Genomic DNA, 15,949 nt, shown 5'->3' on the forward strand with positions numbered 1-15,949 from the left:
AAAATCTCTTGCACCACGAGACACGTGCAAGAATATTCACAGCAGCATTGCCACCAACAGCCGAAATTTGGCAACAACGGAAATGTCCGTCAGCAGCAGAACGCAGACACACGCCTGGCAGTGTGTTTGTACAGTGACATACAATAGGAAAATAAAAGCGAACAAGCACAGGTATCCCAACAACTTCGATGATTTTGATGTATACAACGTAAAAAAGAAGCAGAACACAAAACAATAACCTTTGTGATTCCTTTCATACAAATTTTGAAAGAATAAATTCATTGTAATGCCGTCTATATAATGTTCAAAAATAGGCAAAATTACACTACATTGTTCAGGGGCATATAAATACGTGATTGATAAACTACTTAAAAGGGAAATTATCATCAATATAATAATCAAGATGGTGTTTGCCCATAGGAGGGAGACGATCTGGACTCCAGCATAGGAAGGGGGGACTTCAGGCAGTGGAGAGGAAGAGACGCTCGCAATATTCCACTACTTGACCTGGATAGTGATTATACAAGTATTGTCTTTATTCATTAAATTGGACATGGATGTCTATTTAACTTTATACGCTTGTGTTATATTTCACAATTAATAAAGATCCCAAAGAAAAGGAAAGAAAGGTGTTTTAAACATAGAGAACAGCATGATTAAAGGCATGGTGGCATGAAAGTATGTTGGGGGTATGGGAATTGCAAGTAGATTCGTGCGTCTTGATGGTAAACAGGGAGGCAGAAAGAGGTGAAAAACTGAGGCTGGAGGCTGGAGGAAGCCGTTGGGACATTTTAAGATGGGTTGTAAAAAGACTCAAATCTGAACTTCAGGTGGATTCTTCTGACTGCTGTGAGGAGGTGGGTGGTGGGAAGGGGCAAAGGAGGGGCTGAAAGGGAAACTATTACAACCCCCCAGGCGGGAGATAACAAGGACCTGAAATTTGCCAGTAGAAATGGGGAAGAGGAAATAGGCTAAAGTAACTGTATCAGAGATTATGATAATCTTCCTATTTCAAAAAACACTACCACTACAGGACTCTTTCAATTTGGGGTTTATGGTTAAAATGTGGGTCTATAGGCACAAAGCAGGCATTGTGCCTGTAAACTGTGAGTATGTGTTTGGCCACAGGAAAGGGAGCTGTTTTCACACAATGCGCCTCAGGGTCTGGGTGAAAAGTTGGAGAAGGGCCCTTCTCCTCACCATGTTGCAGTGCTCTGAGGATGTGGATTACATTTCCGGGACTCTGTCTGTGAAACTGTCATGAATACTAGAGTAGTTCCCGTTCGTGCGTGTGGGATGGAACAACAAGGCAGCTGACAGTGCCTTGCTGGCCTGGGGATAGCACCTCACAGCAAAAGGGAAGTGGTAGGAACCTCTTTTGATGGTATTTTTAGAGTCTCTTGAGACGCATGGAGAGGGCATAAACAGATGTATTAGTAAGAGTAAGATCTACAAAATTATGTATGAATTTCTACATCAAAATACCACACTTACTCAAGATATGACAAGTGTGAAGTGGAAGCTAGCAGAAGTCAGGACTGAGGGAAGCTAAATTTCTAAAAATCCTTTTAGATGGAAGTCTGTGCTGGACATACGACAGTCCATATCCTGCCCAGATACTTGGACATAACTTTTTCTAAATATTTCTATATTTTCTAAATTGAACTGATACTCTGGCAAAATGGCCCGATGGTACCAGAAGTTATGAGTGTGCTCAGATGGTGTAGCATCATTAATGCCTGATGAGGATTCTGACTTGGAGCTGAATCAGGCCCTGAGCTACTGGCAGCTTTCTGGGGGCAGAAAATACATGAGGAGGGTGGTAGATGCATGAGGCCCTGCACCAGGGCTCCAAAGGGCTACGTGTGCGGCCAACAACCCCACATCACTTAGACTAGAACTAGTCACAGCTCGGCAGGGCGTGTACAGCTCAAGCCCTGGCCAAGTCTGTGAGACACTAGAAGGGGTGTCCAACCTTTTGGAATCTCTGGGCCACACTAGAAGAAGAAGAGGTGTCTTGGGCCACACACTAAATGAAAACTGATGAGTGAAAAAAAAAGGTTTTAAGTAAATTTATGATTTTGTGTTGGGCCACATGCATAGCCATCCTGCGCTGCACGTGGCGCTCAGGCTGCGGGGTGGACAGCCCTGCACTGGAGTCTCTGACAACGTGGACAATTGGACTCCCTCTCCAGCCAGAGGCTCATAGGATTCAGGGTCCTTGAAAATTACCATGCCTGTTTCTCTTTGTAAGACTGGGGGAGATGAGCACACCTCCATAAAAGGCAAACCACCCTCCCAGACCGAGATAATTCAGTCTAATATGTGACTGACAAAACCCACGACAAAATGAATATTCCCAGCCTCTCCACCTGTCCTGCTTCCCTCTAGGACGCGGCCCCTGTCATTGACACCTGGGGCTCCCGAGGCCTGTGCCCATTAGGGGAATTAGGGACAGAATCACAAGAGCTGAAACAAGGACAGGGAGTTTCTTCCTGCTGCAGAGAAAAAGAATACATCTGAGAATAAGTAAAGGGGTGGGGTGGGGCGTGGAAAAGCAAGGGCTGCCCTTGAAAGTCTGATGGTGTTTGGGAAAGAGAGAGAATGGCAGACCGCTATGCCACAGTGCGTGACATGAATGGAGAAAGAGAGCAGTTTAAGATGTTTTCCTCTATGCTAAGAATGTAAACCCATTACGAACTTTCCCAGAGACTATAATAAAAATCTACCTGCTTTTAAATTCGTTTTGGCCATTGGTTGTGTTTCTTTTGAAGGTGATGTCATGCTGAGACGGGCCACAAGGCAACTCAGCTTCATAAAAGTTGAATTTGGGGAGTATTGACTGGGACTGTGGACCTAAGACGCGGCATTCTAGATGTAAAGGAGTCAAGCCAGCATCTTCACCATGCCTGTTGGATGAATAGGGCACAAAGTACACACACTATACAAAATGGGGCTGGAGGTTGGCTAGACAGACTCCAGGCAGAGGAAAATGGCAGAGACTCCTAAGAATCACAATTTTAGCAGGAATGTAATGGGAAATTACATTTCCAGAAATTACAAGTCCCAGAAATGGGACTAGGTGTGCCCAATGGAGTCTCATGCCTATGCAGCATGGAGTCTCCCCCAGCCTTGGCCCATGAGGCTAGAATAAAGAAATAGCACAGCTAGGTGATTCCCAGAGGACAGGTAACAGGCAGGAAGCAGAAGAGGAGTGTGTGAGGGTTATTTTTCCTTGCTATACGGCATACTTTATTGACATGACCAGAGTACCCCTGGGAATAGACTCACTCAGCAAACCCTGGGGCACTGGTGTCCGGAGAGCCCAGCCCTGTGTCCTGGCAAGCTCACCAAGGCTCTGCTTCACTTGCTGCTTCTGTCCCTGCTATTTTTCTGAGACAGACCCTTCTATTCTTCTTTGTCTGGTTTTCAGCCAGAATTCCTCAAGTAATCTGGTTCTGAATCTGATGCATCAATTGTCTCCTCCTTACATTTTCAAGTCCTGCTACTAGTCCATTCCCCCATTCCCACCTACCCTTAGTTCTCATGTCTGACCTGGAGCTTGACTGGATCAGCTGCACCCCTTGATCTCTGCACCTGTTTCCCATGTTCTTTTGTGCTTCTCCAATAATCTCCCCTCACTCTAGGCTCAGACCCCTTGAACTCTGAGTGGACTTCATGCTAGTGCCTCTGGGCAGCATGATGCAATCTTACGCTGAAAACCTTGACATACATGGTATCCTCAACAAGAGTGGCAAAGGGCCTTGTATGATGGCATAATCCAGCTCCTACTGTGCGGGGGGGCTATGTTTAAAGTAAGGGTGAGGCTAAGATGAGAGGCCCTTCAGCTACAGAACAACGCTCCAGCCAGCTGAGGCACACCGGCCAGGACGAGAGGCCCGATATTGGAGACAGGGTGACTCCTTATAGAGAGAAAGCAGGAACTCACCCGAGGGGTGAGGGAGCTGGCAAGATGAAATCATCCATGCCAAACGCTGGTCAAGAGATGTGAAGTAACAGACCTAAGCAAAACCCCTGCAAGTTATGCCAGTCTTTTCTGATGATAGCAGAGCTCTTCAGGGAAGAACTGAACCTGTAAGCTCTGAGAATAAATATGCTTGCTATAAATATGATCAGAAACTTAAGCTGTGTAAGCTCAGCTGGTTGGCTGTGTGTGTGTGCGGCACACATCTTGTCTCTGTTTCTAGTGTCCCTATAGTTTTTTTGGTAAAGTCCTTTGGTAAATGCCAAATCACATTGGCTTGCTTAGGGAAGCCAAGAAAAAGCATTTTTGTCTTCTCCTGAGCTTTAGGAACAACCTAGAGGGCCCACACTAGAGGTAGGAGCAATGACCAAGGTAAGAGTGCCACAAGTTTGTGGAATGAGGTAAGGAAAGGAAGAGCAAGCAAAGGGGATTGGATCATTTGTTTTAAAAAATACAATACTGCCCTGGCTAGTGTAGTTCAGTGGGTTGAGCATGGGCCTGTGACCCAAAGAGTTGCCAGTCTGATTCCCAGTCAGGGCACATGCGTGGGTTGCAGGCCAGGTTCCTAGTTGGGGGTGCGTAGGAGGCAACTACACATTGATGTCTCCCCTCCTTCCCTTCCCCTCTCTCTAAAAATAAATAAATAAAATCTTTTAAAATAAATAAATAAAATGTTAAAAAATAAAAAAAATACAATACTGTAGGGGTTTTAATTTCTCATATTATTTGTTTAGGGAAATCAATTTTTTAAAAATTTTATTTATTTATCTTTAGAGGGGAAGGGAAGGAGAGAGGAAGGAAACATCAATGTATGGTTGCCTCTTGTGAGTCCCCTGCTGGGAACTGGCCTGCAACCCAGACAGGTGCCTTGACTGGGAATTGAACCTCGATCATCTGGTTCGCAGGCCCGCGCTCAATCCACTGAGCTACACCAGCCAGGGCTTGGGAAATCAATTTTCTACTAGTTGCATAGTGCTTGATTTTTATCAGCAATGCCTTAGATGAAACATTCTGGTATTTAGGATATTCCCCCACTTATTTCTACTTTAATAACAGTAAGGCGGGTGCAGGCCAAACAGTTCTTTAGTACCACAACAGTTCCTCTGGACCAGCTGCTTCACTAGAGTGTGCACCAGGGAAATCCAAGGTAACGCATTTGCTGTCCTTGAATCTCTAGTACACAAAACACACCCATACCTAGCTCTTCCCCGTGTTGGAGTGATATAATTTGTTTCTCCTCCCCAGATTTATTTCTTCTTGTGAACTTCATTTTTGGTTTCCAATCACTTGGCTTCTCCAATTTACTAAGGCCATTATTAGTTAGTATGCTGCCGCCCAGGTAGTCTTTGCTTTTCAATCTGAAGTCATCTGTAAATATGTTAAATTCAAATTTTCTTCCCCCTCCCACTCCACACCTCAAATAGGAAAAGAAATTGTTACAAAGTTAAGACGGTCACTGTATGTCTTTACCTGGGCACTGGGCCTGCCCAGGCAGAATTATCCTCATAATTAACCACAGCGCCCCATCCCCCAAACTGGCTCCTTCCACACAATGCCAATAGTTTTCCCTTTCACCTGTTAGCTGATGCAGAAAATTATTCAGAGTTAGAAATAATATTATAGTCTGGTCAAGATGGAAGCACAGGTAAGCATGGCTCACCTCCTCGTAAAATCACATAAAATTACAACTAAAATATAGAACAGCCATCACTCAGAATGATCAGAAATCAAGTTGAATGGAGGTCTAACAACTACAGAGTTAAAAAATAAACAACCCACATGCATCCAGACTGGTAGGAGAGGCAGAGACACAAAACAGCCTGGTCCCACATCCATATGTAATGGGTAAAAATTCAGGAGGGATATCTTGGGAGTGAGGAGTCCCAGCCCCACACCAGGCCCCCCAGCCCAGAGTTGCAGTGCCAGGAAGATAAGTCCCCAAAACTTCTTCCTGCAAAGACCTTCAGTAGGGATTGAGTCAGTGGAAGAAACTTCTGGAGTCCCAAGCAGTTCTTCTTAAAGAACCCACACACAGACTTACTCAGACTCACTCCCTCTGAGCTCCAGCACCAGGGTGGCAGCTTGAAAGGCACCAGTGGCACACAGGGAGGAACTGGAGTGACTGGCATCAAGGCGAGAGCTGCGGGGCAGTTTTCTCCTAGACAGAAAGAGAGGCAGAGACCATTGTCCCTTTTCTGAACCCTCTCCCCACAGAGCCACATAGTTAGCAGGAGGCTGCCACATCTGAGACTCCATCAAACTGGCCAATACTGTTTGTCCTACCCAACTACAGTCCATCCAAGCTGTTAAAAGGGGCTTTTCCACACGAATGGCTGATCTCGGCTCATGCTCCACAACTTTCTAAATCCTCTCAAACAAGCAACAGCCAGTCTCAGTGAACCCCCAGCTGCCCGTACCTCTTGTGAAGTGGCCCCAGGCCCAGCGCTAGCAGCAGCCAGCCTAGATTCATAGCTTGGTTTCACCTGGAAATCTCCAAGTCCAGTACAAGCAGCAGCCATCTAAGATCGCTTCATAGTTCAGGAAGGATGGCCCTGCATCCTTCCTGCAGCCTTCCAGCCCCCACCTATGTTCTAGTTGGTGGGGGCTGAACTTGCCCTGCACCACTCAGGAAACCCCAGAGCTAGCATACCCAGTGGACAGCTACAGACCACATCAGAGCACCACCACCCTGCCCCTGCACAGCTGGTCTTCCATGGAGGGCAGAGGTTGATGGTCAGTGGTCATAGCCAGTCCTTACAGCTGACTGGCCTGAGCAAATCCCTCCCATTAACCTGCCAACAGCAATCAAGTCTCAACTACAAGAGGAGGGTGTACTCAGCCCACACAGAGGGCACACCTTGAGTACTCAGCTTAGGTGATAGGAGTGGCTGTGCCACTGGACCCTACAAGACACCTACTACATTAGGCCACACTACCAAGACACAGAATCAAAGCAGTTCCACCTAATACGAAGAAACAGACACAGGGAGGCTGCCAAAATGAGGAAATGTGTCCCAAATGAAAGGACAGATCAAAATTCCAGAAAAAGAGCTCAATTAAATAAACATAAGTAATCTATCAGATGCAGAGTTCAAAACACTGGTTATAAGGATGCTCGAGGAACTTAGTAAGGACCTCAACAGCATAAAAAAGATTCATTTAGAAGCAAAGGATACATTAATTGAAATAAAGACCAATTTACAGGGAAATAACAATAGAGTGGATGAAGCTGAGAATCAAGTTAATGATTTGGAACATAAGGATGCAAAAAAATGAGCAATCAGAACAAGAAAAAAGAATCCAAAATAATGAGGACAGCGTAAACAGCCTCTGAGACAACATCAAGAGGTCCAACATTTGCATTATAGAGGTGCGCAATGGAAAAGAGAAAGAGTAAGGAATTGGAAATCTATTTGAAAAAATAATAAAAGAAAACTTCCCTAATTTGGTGAAGGAAATAGACATGCAAGTCCAGGAAGCACAGAGAACCCCAAACAAAGCCCACTCCAAGATACGTCATAATGAAAATGCCAAAAAGAAAGAGAAAGAGAGAATCTTAAAAGCAGCAGAAGAAAAGAAGTTAGCTACCTACAGGGGAGTTCCCATAAGACTGCCAGCTGATTTCTCAAAAGAAACTCTGCAGGTTAGAAGGGAGTAACAAGAAATATTCAAAGTTATGAAAAGCAGGGACCTACAGCCAAGATTGCTCTACCCAGCAAAGCTATCATTTAGAATCAAAAGGCAGATAAAGAGCTTCCCAAACAAGAAAAAACTAAGAGTTCATCATCACCAAACCATTATAATATGAAATCTTAAAGGGGCTTATTTAAGCAAAAGAAGATCAAAAGTATGAACAATAAAATAGTAATAAACATATCTACCAACAACTGAATCTAAAAAATAAACTAAGCAAACAAGAACAGAGACAGAATCATGGATATGGAGAGCATTTTGATGGTTGCCAGATAGGAGGGGGTCATGGGGGAACCCAAGAAGAGGTGAAGGGACTAAAAAGTACAAATAGGTAGTTACAGAGTAGCCATGGGGATGTACAGTACAGTATAGGAAATGGAGTACACAAAGAATTTTTACGCATGACCCATGGACATGAACAACGGTGAGGGGATTGCCTAAGGAGTCGGGGGTTGCTGGGTGGAGGGGAGCAAAGGGGGGAATATTAGGAGAACTCTAATAGTATAATCAATAAAATATATTTTTAAAAGATAATATTATAAATTATCCAGTCCAATTCCCTAACAAACCGTGAGAATGATTTATTAAAGTTCATAATAATTTATTATTATGAATTAATAACTGGCAGAAACAAAACTGAATTCAGGTCTCCTAAATCCAGTATGTGAGGGCTATAGGGTCATGGATGAGAGAATGGGACATAGTGATTCTCGTTATTCATTCAACAAATGTATTGAACATTTACTTACTACGTGCCAGGCACTATTTTAGGTTCTGGGGATTCCGTGATTGTAATGAGGGAGCGGAAGAGACAAAAACTCTCTGTCCTTGTGGCGTTTTCATTCTCAAAATTTAAGTACTTTGTCTCACCATCGTGGGAAACCTCCCAGTGCCCTAGGGAGGATTGTTTGGGTCTTCTACGGGAGGGAATCCCATCCTTCCTCGTTCTTGTGGTGTGTACAGCGCGAGGGCTGATTTACTGCAGCGACCGAGAGGCGGAAACCTCTGGGGCACCCTCCGCCGCCTCGGCACCTCCACCGCCAGGCCAGGCGGCGCTGGCTCCAGTGCGCCGCCGCGCTCAGCTCTAGCCTGGGGTTATTAGCGCCCGCTTCTCTACCCAGTCTACCTTCCCGCGAACGGCGGGAGACAGAGAAGCCAGGGACCCGCTGTAGCGCCATGCTCTGAGAAAGGACTGCGGGAGCACGAATGCCCTTCCAAGGTAGTCGCGTTCAGTGCCTAGCGCGGCGACCGGGGAAAGGATGACCTCTGCCGGACTTGGGGGATTATGCAGCAAACTGCTCTCTCGTGCTTTCCTAAGAAATGCTGCAGCCACACGTTCTTTCCAGCCTTAGCTGGGGCCACTGCAGCGTTCCTCCCCCATCTCCCGCCCCTCCCGCAGGCTCACACACCAGAGCCCCACTGCAGCTTCCATGCCATCCTCCCTTTTCTTCTCTACTTCCTGCTTGCCCCGGCGACACACGTCATTTACGTGGCCTGCGTCGCCTTGGAAACAGGGGAGCATCCGCGGCCCCGCCAGGAGACCCGCCCCTGCCGCTCCAACCACGCTCGCGGGCGCTGCCAGTTAACGGCCGAGGGGAGTCCCGAGCCCTACCCGCTACTGGCCTTGGTCTCGACCCGGACCCCTCCTCAAATGCTTCTGTGACCCAGGAAATAGGCGAGCACTTGCTGCTCGTGGCTCCGAGAGGACGGCGCTGACACGGGCGCAGTTCCAGAGGCGAGGCTGGGCTGGGCGTCTTCGCCCCGGGGTGAGCAGGAGAGACGCCGGCTCTGGGACTCCGCTCGGGTCCTCGTCCCGCAGGCTCTTCCGAGCCTCCCCGGATCCTGCTGCTGCCTCCGCCGAGACTCCTCTCCTCACGTCGGCTCCCCGCCCCTCTCGGAAGCCTCCTCTAACCTCAACTCCTCCCTGTCGCTCCGGGGACCTCTCCCCCTCCCCCCTCCTTCATTCCGGGAGTCGGGCTGGGTCCGACCCACAGCGGCCACCGCCCGCTTCTGCCATTCAATGGAGGACGGTCTGCTGGAGATCATGACCAAGGACGGCGGCGACATGCCGGCCCCTCTGGAGGTGTCCACCGTGCCGGCCGTTGGGGACGTGATCTCCGGCGAGTACAACGGCGGCATGAAGGAACTAATGGAGCACCTGAAGGCCCAGCTGCAGGCCCTGTTTGAGGACGTGAGGGCCATGCGGGGCGCCCTGGACGAACAGGCCTCGCACATCCAGGTGCTCTCAGACGACGTGTGCGCCAACCAGCGAGCCATTGTCTCCATGTGCCAGATTATGACCACGGCGCCCCGCCAGGGCGGCCTGGGCGTGGTCCGCGGCAAGGGTACCTTCCCGGGCGCCCCCAAAGAGCTCGAGACCCCTTCGCCTGGGATCGAGGACAGCGCTTTGCTGGGTCGCGATCCTGAGGACGAGGACGACGACGATGAAGAAGAGAAGGAAATGCCCCGCTCCTCCACACCCACTAGTCACTGTGAGGGCTCGGAGAGCCCCTGTGCCGGTCTCCTTGAGGGGGACGGGCCACTTGTGGAGCCCCTCGATCTGCCCGACATTACCCTGCTGCAGCTGGAGGGCGAGGCCTCCCTGTGAGGGGCACCGAGGGGCACTACTTTCCCGAGCTGGCTTTGGGTTTCCGAGTGCATGACGTGAGTGGACTGAACGGCGCGGTGCAGCACGCTTCCCTCCGGCCGCTGCTCAGGGGGTCAGGCAGAGAGAGACTCCTTGAGGAAGGACTTAAATGTAGGGTGAAGGACTTTGGGAGCATCGAGAATTCTTTCTGCCTAACCAAACGAGACGTAGCGAACTGCGGAAAGGTGAGGTTCCGGGAGAGGAAGCGCCCATCTCTGGACTCCCATCCATCCCCTACCCTGCCCTTTCCCCCTCCTTAGCCAACAGGAGAACCCCTGAATTGTGTAAATAAAACTCTGCTTTTTCTATTCTAAAAAAGGACTTAGCTAGGACTATGGCAAATAGTCTCTAACGATTTACCTAGAAATTAAGGAATTGGGGTATTCTGTTCTGGCAACAGAAAATTTCCCCTTCTGCTGAAATCCAAGATATTCGGCGCTCTGCAGAAGCCTATCCCCTCACACAGATCTTTGCGGCTGCTGATTGGTAAAGGAGGCTTGAGGAGGGAACTGCAGCCCTAGGAATCTGGGAGAATGGGGTTCCCGGGGCTCCGGGGCTAGGAGAAGCTGGCTGTGAATGTGCATGAAGACAAAATAGCTCAACCTCTAGGATTTTGCATGCAGAGTGGATCCTGCCTTGTCACTGACTACATCTGGAATTGCTTTTGCCACTCACTGGGACTTAGAGAACAAAGAGCCCAGTCCACAGGCAGAGACTTGGGGGTTCTCAGCAACAGCCCAGATTTAGGGGACATTTGAGGGGCTCTTGAGGGCCGCATCCAAAAACTGTCTCTCTCCTGGCTACACCCGCTTAATTTCAGTTCCTTTTCCTTTTGATATGTCCCTGCCCACTGCCTCTCGGTCTTGCCTCCGTGTCTTGTGTTACGTGTTTCCACTTGTGTAGTAGTGTGTGAGCCCCGAGGGGCAGGGTGTGTGGCTCTGGTTTTAGGTTCAGGGGGCTTCAGACCCTTCTGTGAGTCCCAGGCTATCATGGCGCTTACCCCTCTCCTTCCCTCTTTCCCCCCCACAGTCAGGGCATGCAGCATGTGACTGTCCTGAGGTTCTTAACTGATGTGCCTCCCTTCCACCTCCTCAAGTGGTGACTGTGTGCCCTTCCTCCTCCTCTTCTGTGTATTCCTTCTCAGTGCTTTTCTTGGTGTTAACCTTAATAAAGAGGCATCATCTCCCCTTCTTGCCGACTGGTACTAGGGGGATGTCAGGGTTGGGCTTCCCGGCTCACTGCCTGGACTGGGACTCGGTGGGAACTACAGGGACCACGTCTTCCCTCCTCTCCCCTTGCTTCTGATTCCAAGGAGGTGACCATACCTGCCCCAGTCAGAACAGGTATTGCCTACACTTCTGCTTTCCCTTCCATCCTGGACCTTGACCCCCTGGGACCTTTCCCTGGACTGGGAAAGGACCAGGTATGTGTTGAGACTCCCAAACTGACAAGGCTTTTTTAGTAGCCAGAACTCCAGAAGTGCAAGAGACTTCTTTTGAATGAAGCGCCTGGCCCCTGAGAGATGATTTCTAAACCCAAGCCCTGGAACGGCCTGACACGTGTTTCACGGGAGGGTTCAGGAGAGGGTATTGTTCGTGAGGGATTGCTGGGGATCTCTGTGAGCAGAGCGACATATCACAAAGGAAACTGCAATGACAGCCTCAGGCCGCCAGTGCAGAATGCCTTACCCCAGGGAGCGTAGACTGACATCAGCTCTAGTCGTGTCCCTTGGGCTTCAGAGATTTCCCCAGGCTGCCCCAGAAAATTTGGAATAAGAATGAACTGGGGTGGGGGGTGTGTCCCTGTGTGTGTGTGCACTTGCTACTGGTTGCTGTGGAGAGAGCTCTGGAGTCACAGATCTGGGCTGGAATCAGTTCCAGCAGTGAATGAATGCTTGAGATTTAGATTCTGCATGTGTGAAATGGGGACAAAAAGTTTGGGGGGAGAAAAATATCTAAGGCTCCTGGGAAGTCTTGGACAAATGTTAGTTTTCTTATATGTAGTTCTCCTGGAATGGGGTGGGTGGGGGAATGGTAATGACTGACTCCTCTGGGAAAACAAAATGACCTAGAGAACGTTCTAGAAGCTCTCTGTTCCAGCACTGAAACAGTTTATGTAATCTTTCTCTAAAGAACTCTTATCCTTCAGGATAGTCAAGTACAACAGGATGGTGAGATTTCTGAGCTGACATGGGCCTTTTTATTATAATTGTTAAAAGTTATGGGCCAAGAAGTTCTTCAGGACCAGCCCTGTACACACGGGATGACCAGAGGAAGCCCTAGGTTGTGCAGTGTTTGGGGAATGTGGGCTGGGCCTTTAAAGTGGGCTGCTAAAGAATATGGTGGAGAAGCATCACTGGGAAGAAGCTGGGAAGTAGTCCCTGTTATAGTTCCAGTATTTAGCACCAATAGCATTTATTGAGCACCTACTGTATGCCACACACTGCTCAATTTTATCTCCCAACCACCATATGAAGTAGGCACTGTTACTATTTTCACTTAACAGTTCCAGAAACAGACTCCAAGCCTTGCTCAAGGTCACAGAGCTAATACTTGGCAAAACCTGGACTTAAACCCAGGTCTTCTGAATTAAAGGACTCCAGATCGAAACCACACTGCTAATTGCTTTATTATTTGGATCGTCAGACAAGGAGATCCTTTATTTTCCCAATCAAGAGTAAGAGTCCTGAAAAGGAAATAATGTTAGTTTTAGTCACTTTTTACCTTCTCAGTTGGAACATGAAATTGCATTTCAGGTTTGGGTTAGTGTCCTTTCTCAGAGCCCAGTGGGTGATAACACAGTAAAGGCACCAAGAAGATGGCATTTTAGACCTCCTCCTTGAGAAGAAGATGCTGATGTCCCCAGATATCCCTGACATAGCTCCCATTTTCTGTAACTCAGAGTCTGCCATCAATCAAGGCAGCATAGCCTTTTAATCTCTAGAAAGATCTGATTGAGTCCTTCAACCCTGGACCCCATTTTGGTTCCCCTTCCTATGCTCACTTTCACAAATGTATCATCAGCCCCATAGCCCAGGGTGTCCTGGAAGTACTCCACCTATTCCTTCCAAATCTAGATAGATATAAACATCTCCAGCTTTCTCCAGTCACCTGTACCAGCATTTCATGGGGATCCAGCACAGGTTAGTCTCCCACCTCCTCCTCCCTCCCTACTGTCTACCTGCTCTTGCATTTCTCCTTTGAAATGGTCCTGATTAGTGAGTTTCAGGTTAGGTTCCTAACCAGGGGTTCATGGACAGGGTCACTATTGATCTTCAAAGGGCCATAGCCCCTTAAAATTGAATGCATAAATCATGTAAATATGTACATTCCCTGGAGAGAATATCTTTTATTTAAACTTAATTCTTAAAGGTGAGAATTAAGTGAAAAGGTAAGAATCACTGAGCTAAAGGATAACGAGACTTTTTAACTTAAAAAAATACCAGAGAAGAGACCTGGCTGGTGTGGCTCAGTGGATTGAGCACCAGGCCAGGTCGCCAGTTCAATTCTCAGTCCAGGCACATGCCTGGTTGCAGGCCAGGTCTCCAGTGAGGGGCATGCAAGAGGCAACCACACATTGATATTTCTCTCCCTCTCTCCCTCCCTTCCCCTCTCTCTAAAAATAAATAAAATTTAAAAAAGTACTGGAGAAGAGATGATTCTGCCGGAACTAGTACTGTACTGAACTGGCAATATGCCCTTGCTTCCTGGGGCCTCCAGAGTATTTCCACTGAATTGAAATCCTCACATGAACCTGACTACTCATAGCCCACTCAACAAGTTCAGATTATCTTGACACCCGTTGCAATGTGCTAAGGATCTAATACTTGCACTCAGTCCTCTCAATGGTCTAAGGGAACTCTCTAAGGGTTAGCTCCTAATCTCAAAGTGCAAACACATACAACTCTGTAGAGATACGCTACAACTTTAGCCTGGCACAGCTAAACTCTGTTCCTGAGAAACAGTTATTTCTCAAAGAACTGCAAAGTGGCCGACATAAATCTGCAGTTTTAGGTGGACTCAGCATCACTGCAGAGTGTGGTCTCTACTTGATGCGTACAAGGAAATGGCTCACCCAGAAGTTTTCCCAGAAATTAGGAACAGTTCTTTCCCAAATGCATTTAAGTCTATACTTCTTGCAAAACAGAAAACTGCTCGCATCTTTGAAAAGACAGATTTTCCTAGTCATCTTTCCCCATCTACATGCCTAGGAACAGAAATTCAGCCAAGATACTCTGATACAGTAAGAAATGATATATAAGGACAAAAGGAGTATTCTTGACTCCTTTTATGCCAGATACCATACCCCTTTTTATGCCAGATACCATACCCCAACTACCTACCCCCTTCTAGAATGTTCCCAGAGGTGAATTCCCTTAGAAAAACACAGCCTTTCTGCTTGGAAGCACTGTGCATAAAGAAGCCTGCTCTGTAAATAATGCTGTGATGGTGCCACCTGGTGAGGAACAGGAGCATTACAAGGGAATCCTCAAAGGCTTGAAATTTATGGTTTTAAATTCTGGGAGCACTACCAAACACTTACTAAAGGCCTGGCTCTTGGCCAGGTAGTGGGTAGTGGGGACGGAAGAGGAAATTAAATAAATAAAGTGTATTTGAATTATATAACCAACTGCAATAAACTAACCAGTCTCCTCCAGCCGTTTACACACCTATAATCCTAAAGATTACTCTCCCTAAACCACAGCTCTGAACATTCATTCTCAGGAATCTGCATCATGTCCCCCTTATATCCCGAATTAAATATAAAATCCAGTGGTTCAGAGGAGTTGAGGTCTTCTGTAGTAAGGCCTGGCATATTTTTCACCCACATTTTTAATTTCCTAGGTGCATCTTCTGGCCTCATCAGTTGGAAGTCCCTCCCATCCAGTCAGCTGGCAATGACTCCCAAGGGCATCCCAGCTCTTTTACTCTCTGGATGGGTGGACTGGATAAGCCCCCCTGGCCCTTGGTTGGTTTCTCTTAGTCTTCTGAAGAGAAACACATCTCTCATTCAGAAAAGGGACTTACGCAGCCTCGGTCACCTGCACCAGCTTCTGCTGGGGTATCCCCCAAAGCTGTTTTTCCCTCTTCCCTCTCTTATGCTATCTGGAAATGGGAAATCCCCCCAAAAAATATGCAAAGCTTTTTATTGTGAATTTTTGCTTTTATTTCTAGGACTAGGATCCATAGCTTTCACTAAATTCCTAAGTCTGTAAAACCAAAGAGGTTAACAAATTTATAGTCCAAATATGCTATTCACCATTTACCAGAAATGCCTGTTTTTCTGACTGACTTTTTGCTCATTCTCTTTACTCTTTCTACTCCATTCCATTTCAGCCAGTTGGAATCCTACCAGTTCTTTGAGCCCTTTCTCAAATGCTACTTCTTTTATGAAGCCTTTCCTAATGCAGTCTCTTCCCCCTTTAAATGCCCCAGGGTTTTTTTTGTATTTCTATTTTTTCTTAAAAAAATTCTCATCCTAAGATATGTTTATTGATGTTAGAGAGAGAGGAAGGGGACAGAAAGAAAAAAAGAGAGAAACATCGACATGAGAAACATCGGTTGCTTTCCACACACACCCTGACCAGGGATAGAACCCACAAGCTTTTGGTGCACAGGATGATG

At 47.3% G+C, this 15,949-nt stretch overlaps 1 protein-coding gene across 1 annotated transcript; it reads left to right on the plus strand.

The window, feature by feature from the left end:
- The first annotated feature begins 9,540 nt into the window (after window positions 1-9,540).
- CCDC184 (coiled-coil domain containing 184) lies at window positions 9,541-11,515 on the plus strand. Its single transcript, XM_037061147.1, has one exon. The coding sequence runs from the start codon at window positions 9,699-9,701 to the stop codon at window positions 10,284-10,286; it is 588 nt and encodes a 195-aa protein (XP_036917042.1). The 5' UTR covers window positions 9,541-9,698; the 3' UTR covers window positions 10,287-11,515.
- Window positions 11,516-15,949: the final 4,434 nt, after the last annotated feature.

Source organism: Sturnira hondurensis, unplaced genomic scaffold (genome assembly GCF_014824575.4).
Source record: "Sturnira hondurensis isolate 20B ecotype Veracruz unplaced genomic scaffold, ASM1482457v3 Scaffold0013190, whole genome shotgun sequence".
In the NCBI taxonomy this organism is placed as follows: Eukaryota; Metazoa; Chordata; class Mammalia; order Chiroptera; family Phyllostomidae; genus Sturnira; species Sturnira hondurensis.

Coding starts and splice junctions, on each gene's coding strand:
- CCDC184 (XM_037061147.1), top strand. CDS start 9,699: ATGGAGGACGGTCTGCTGGAGATCATGACCAAGGACGGCGGCGACATG.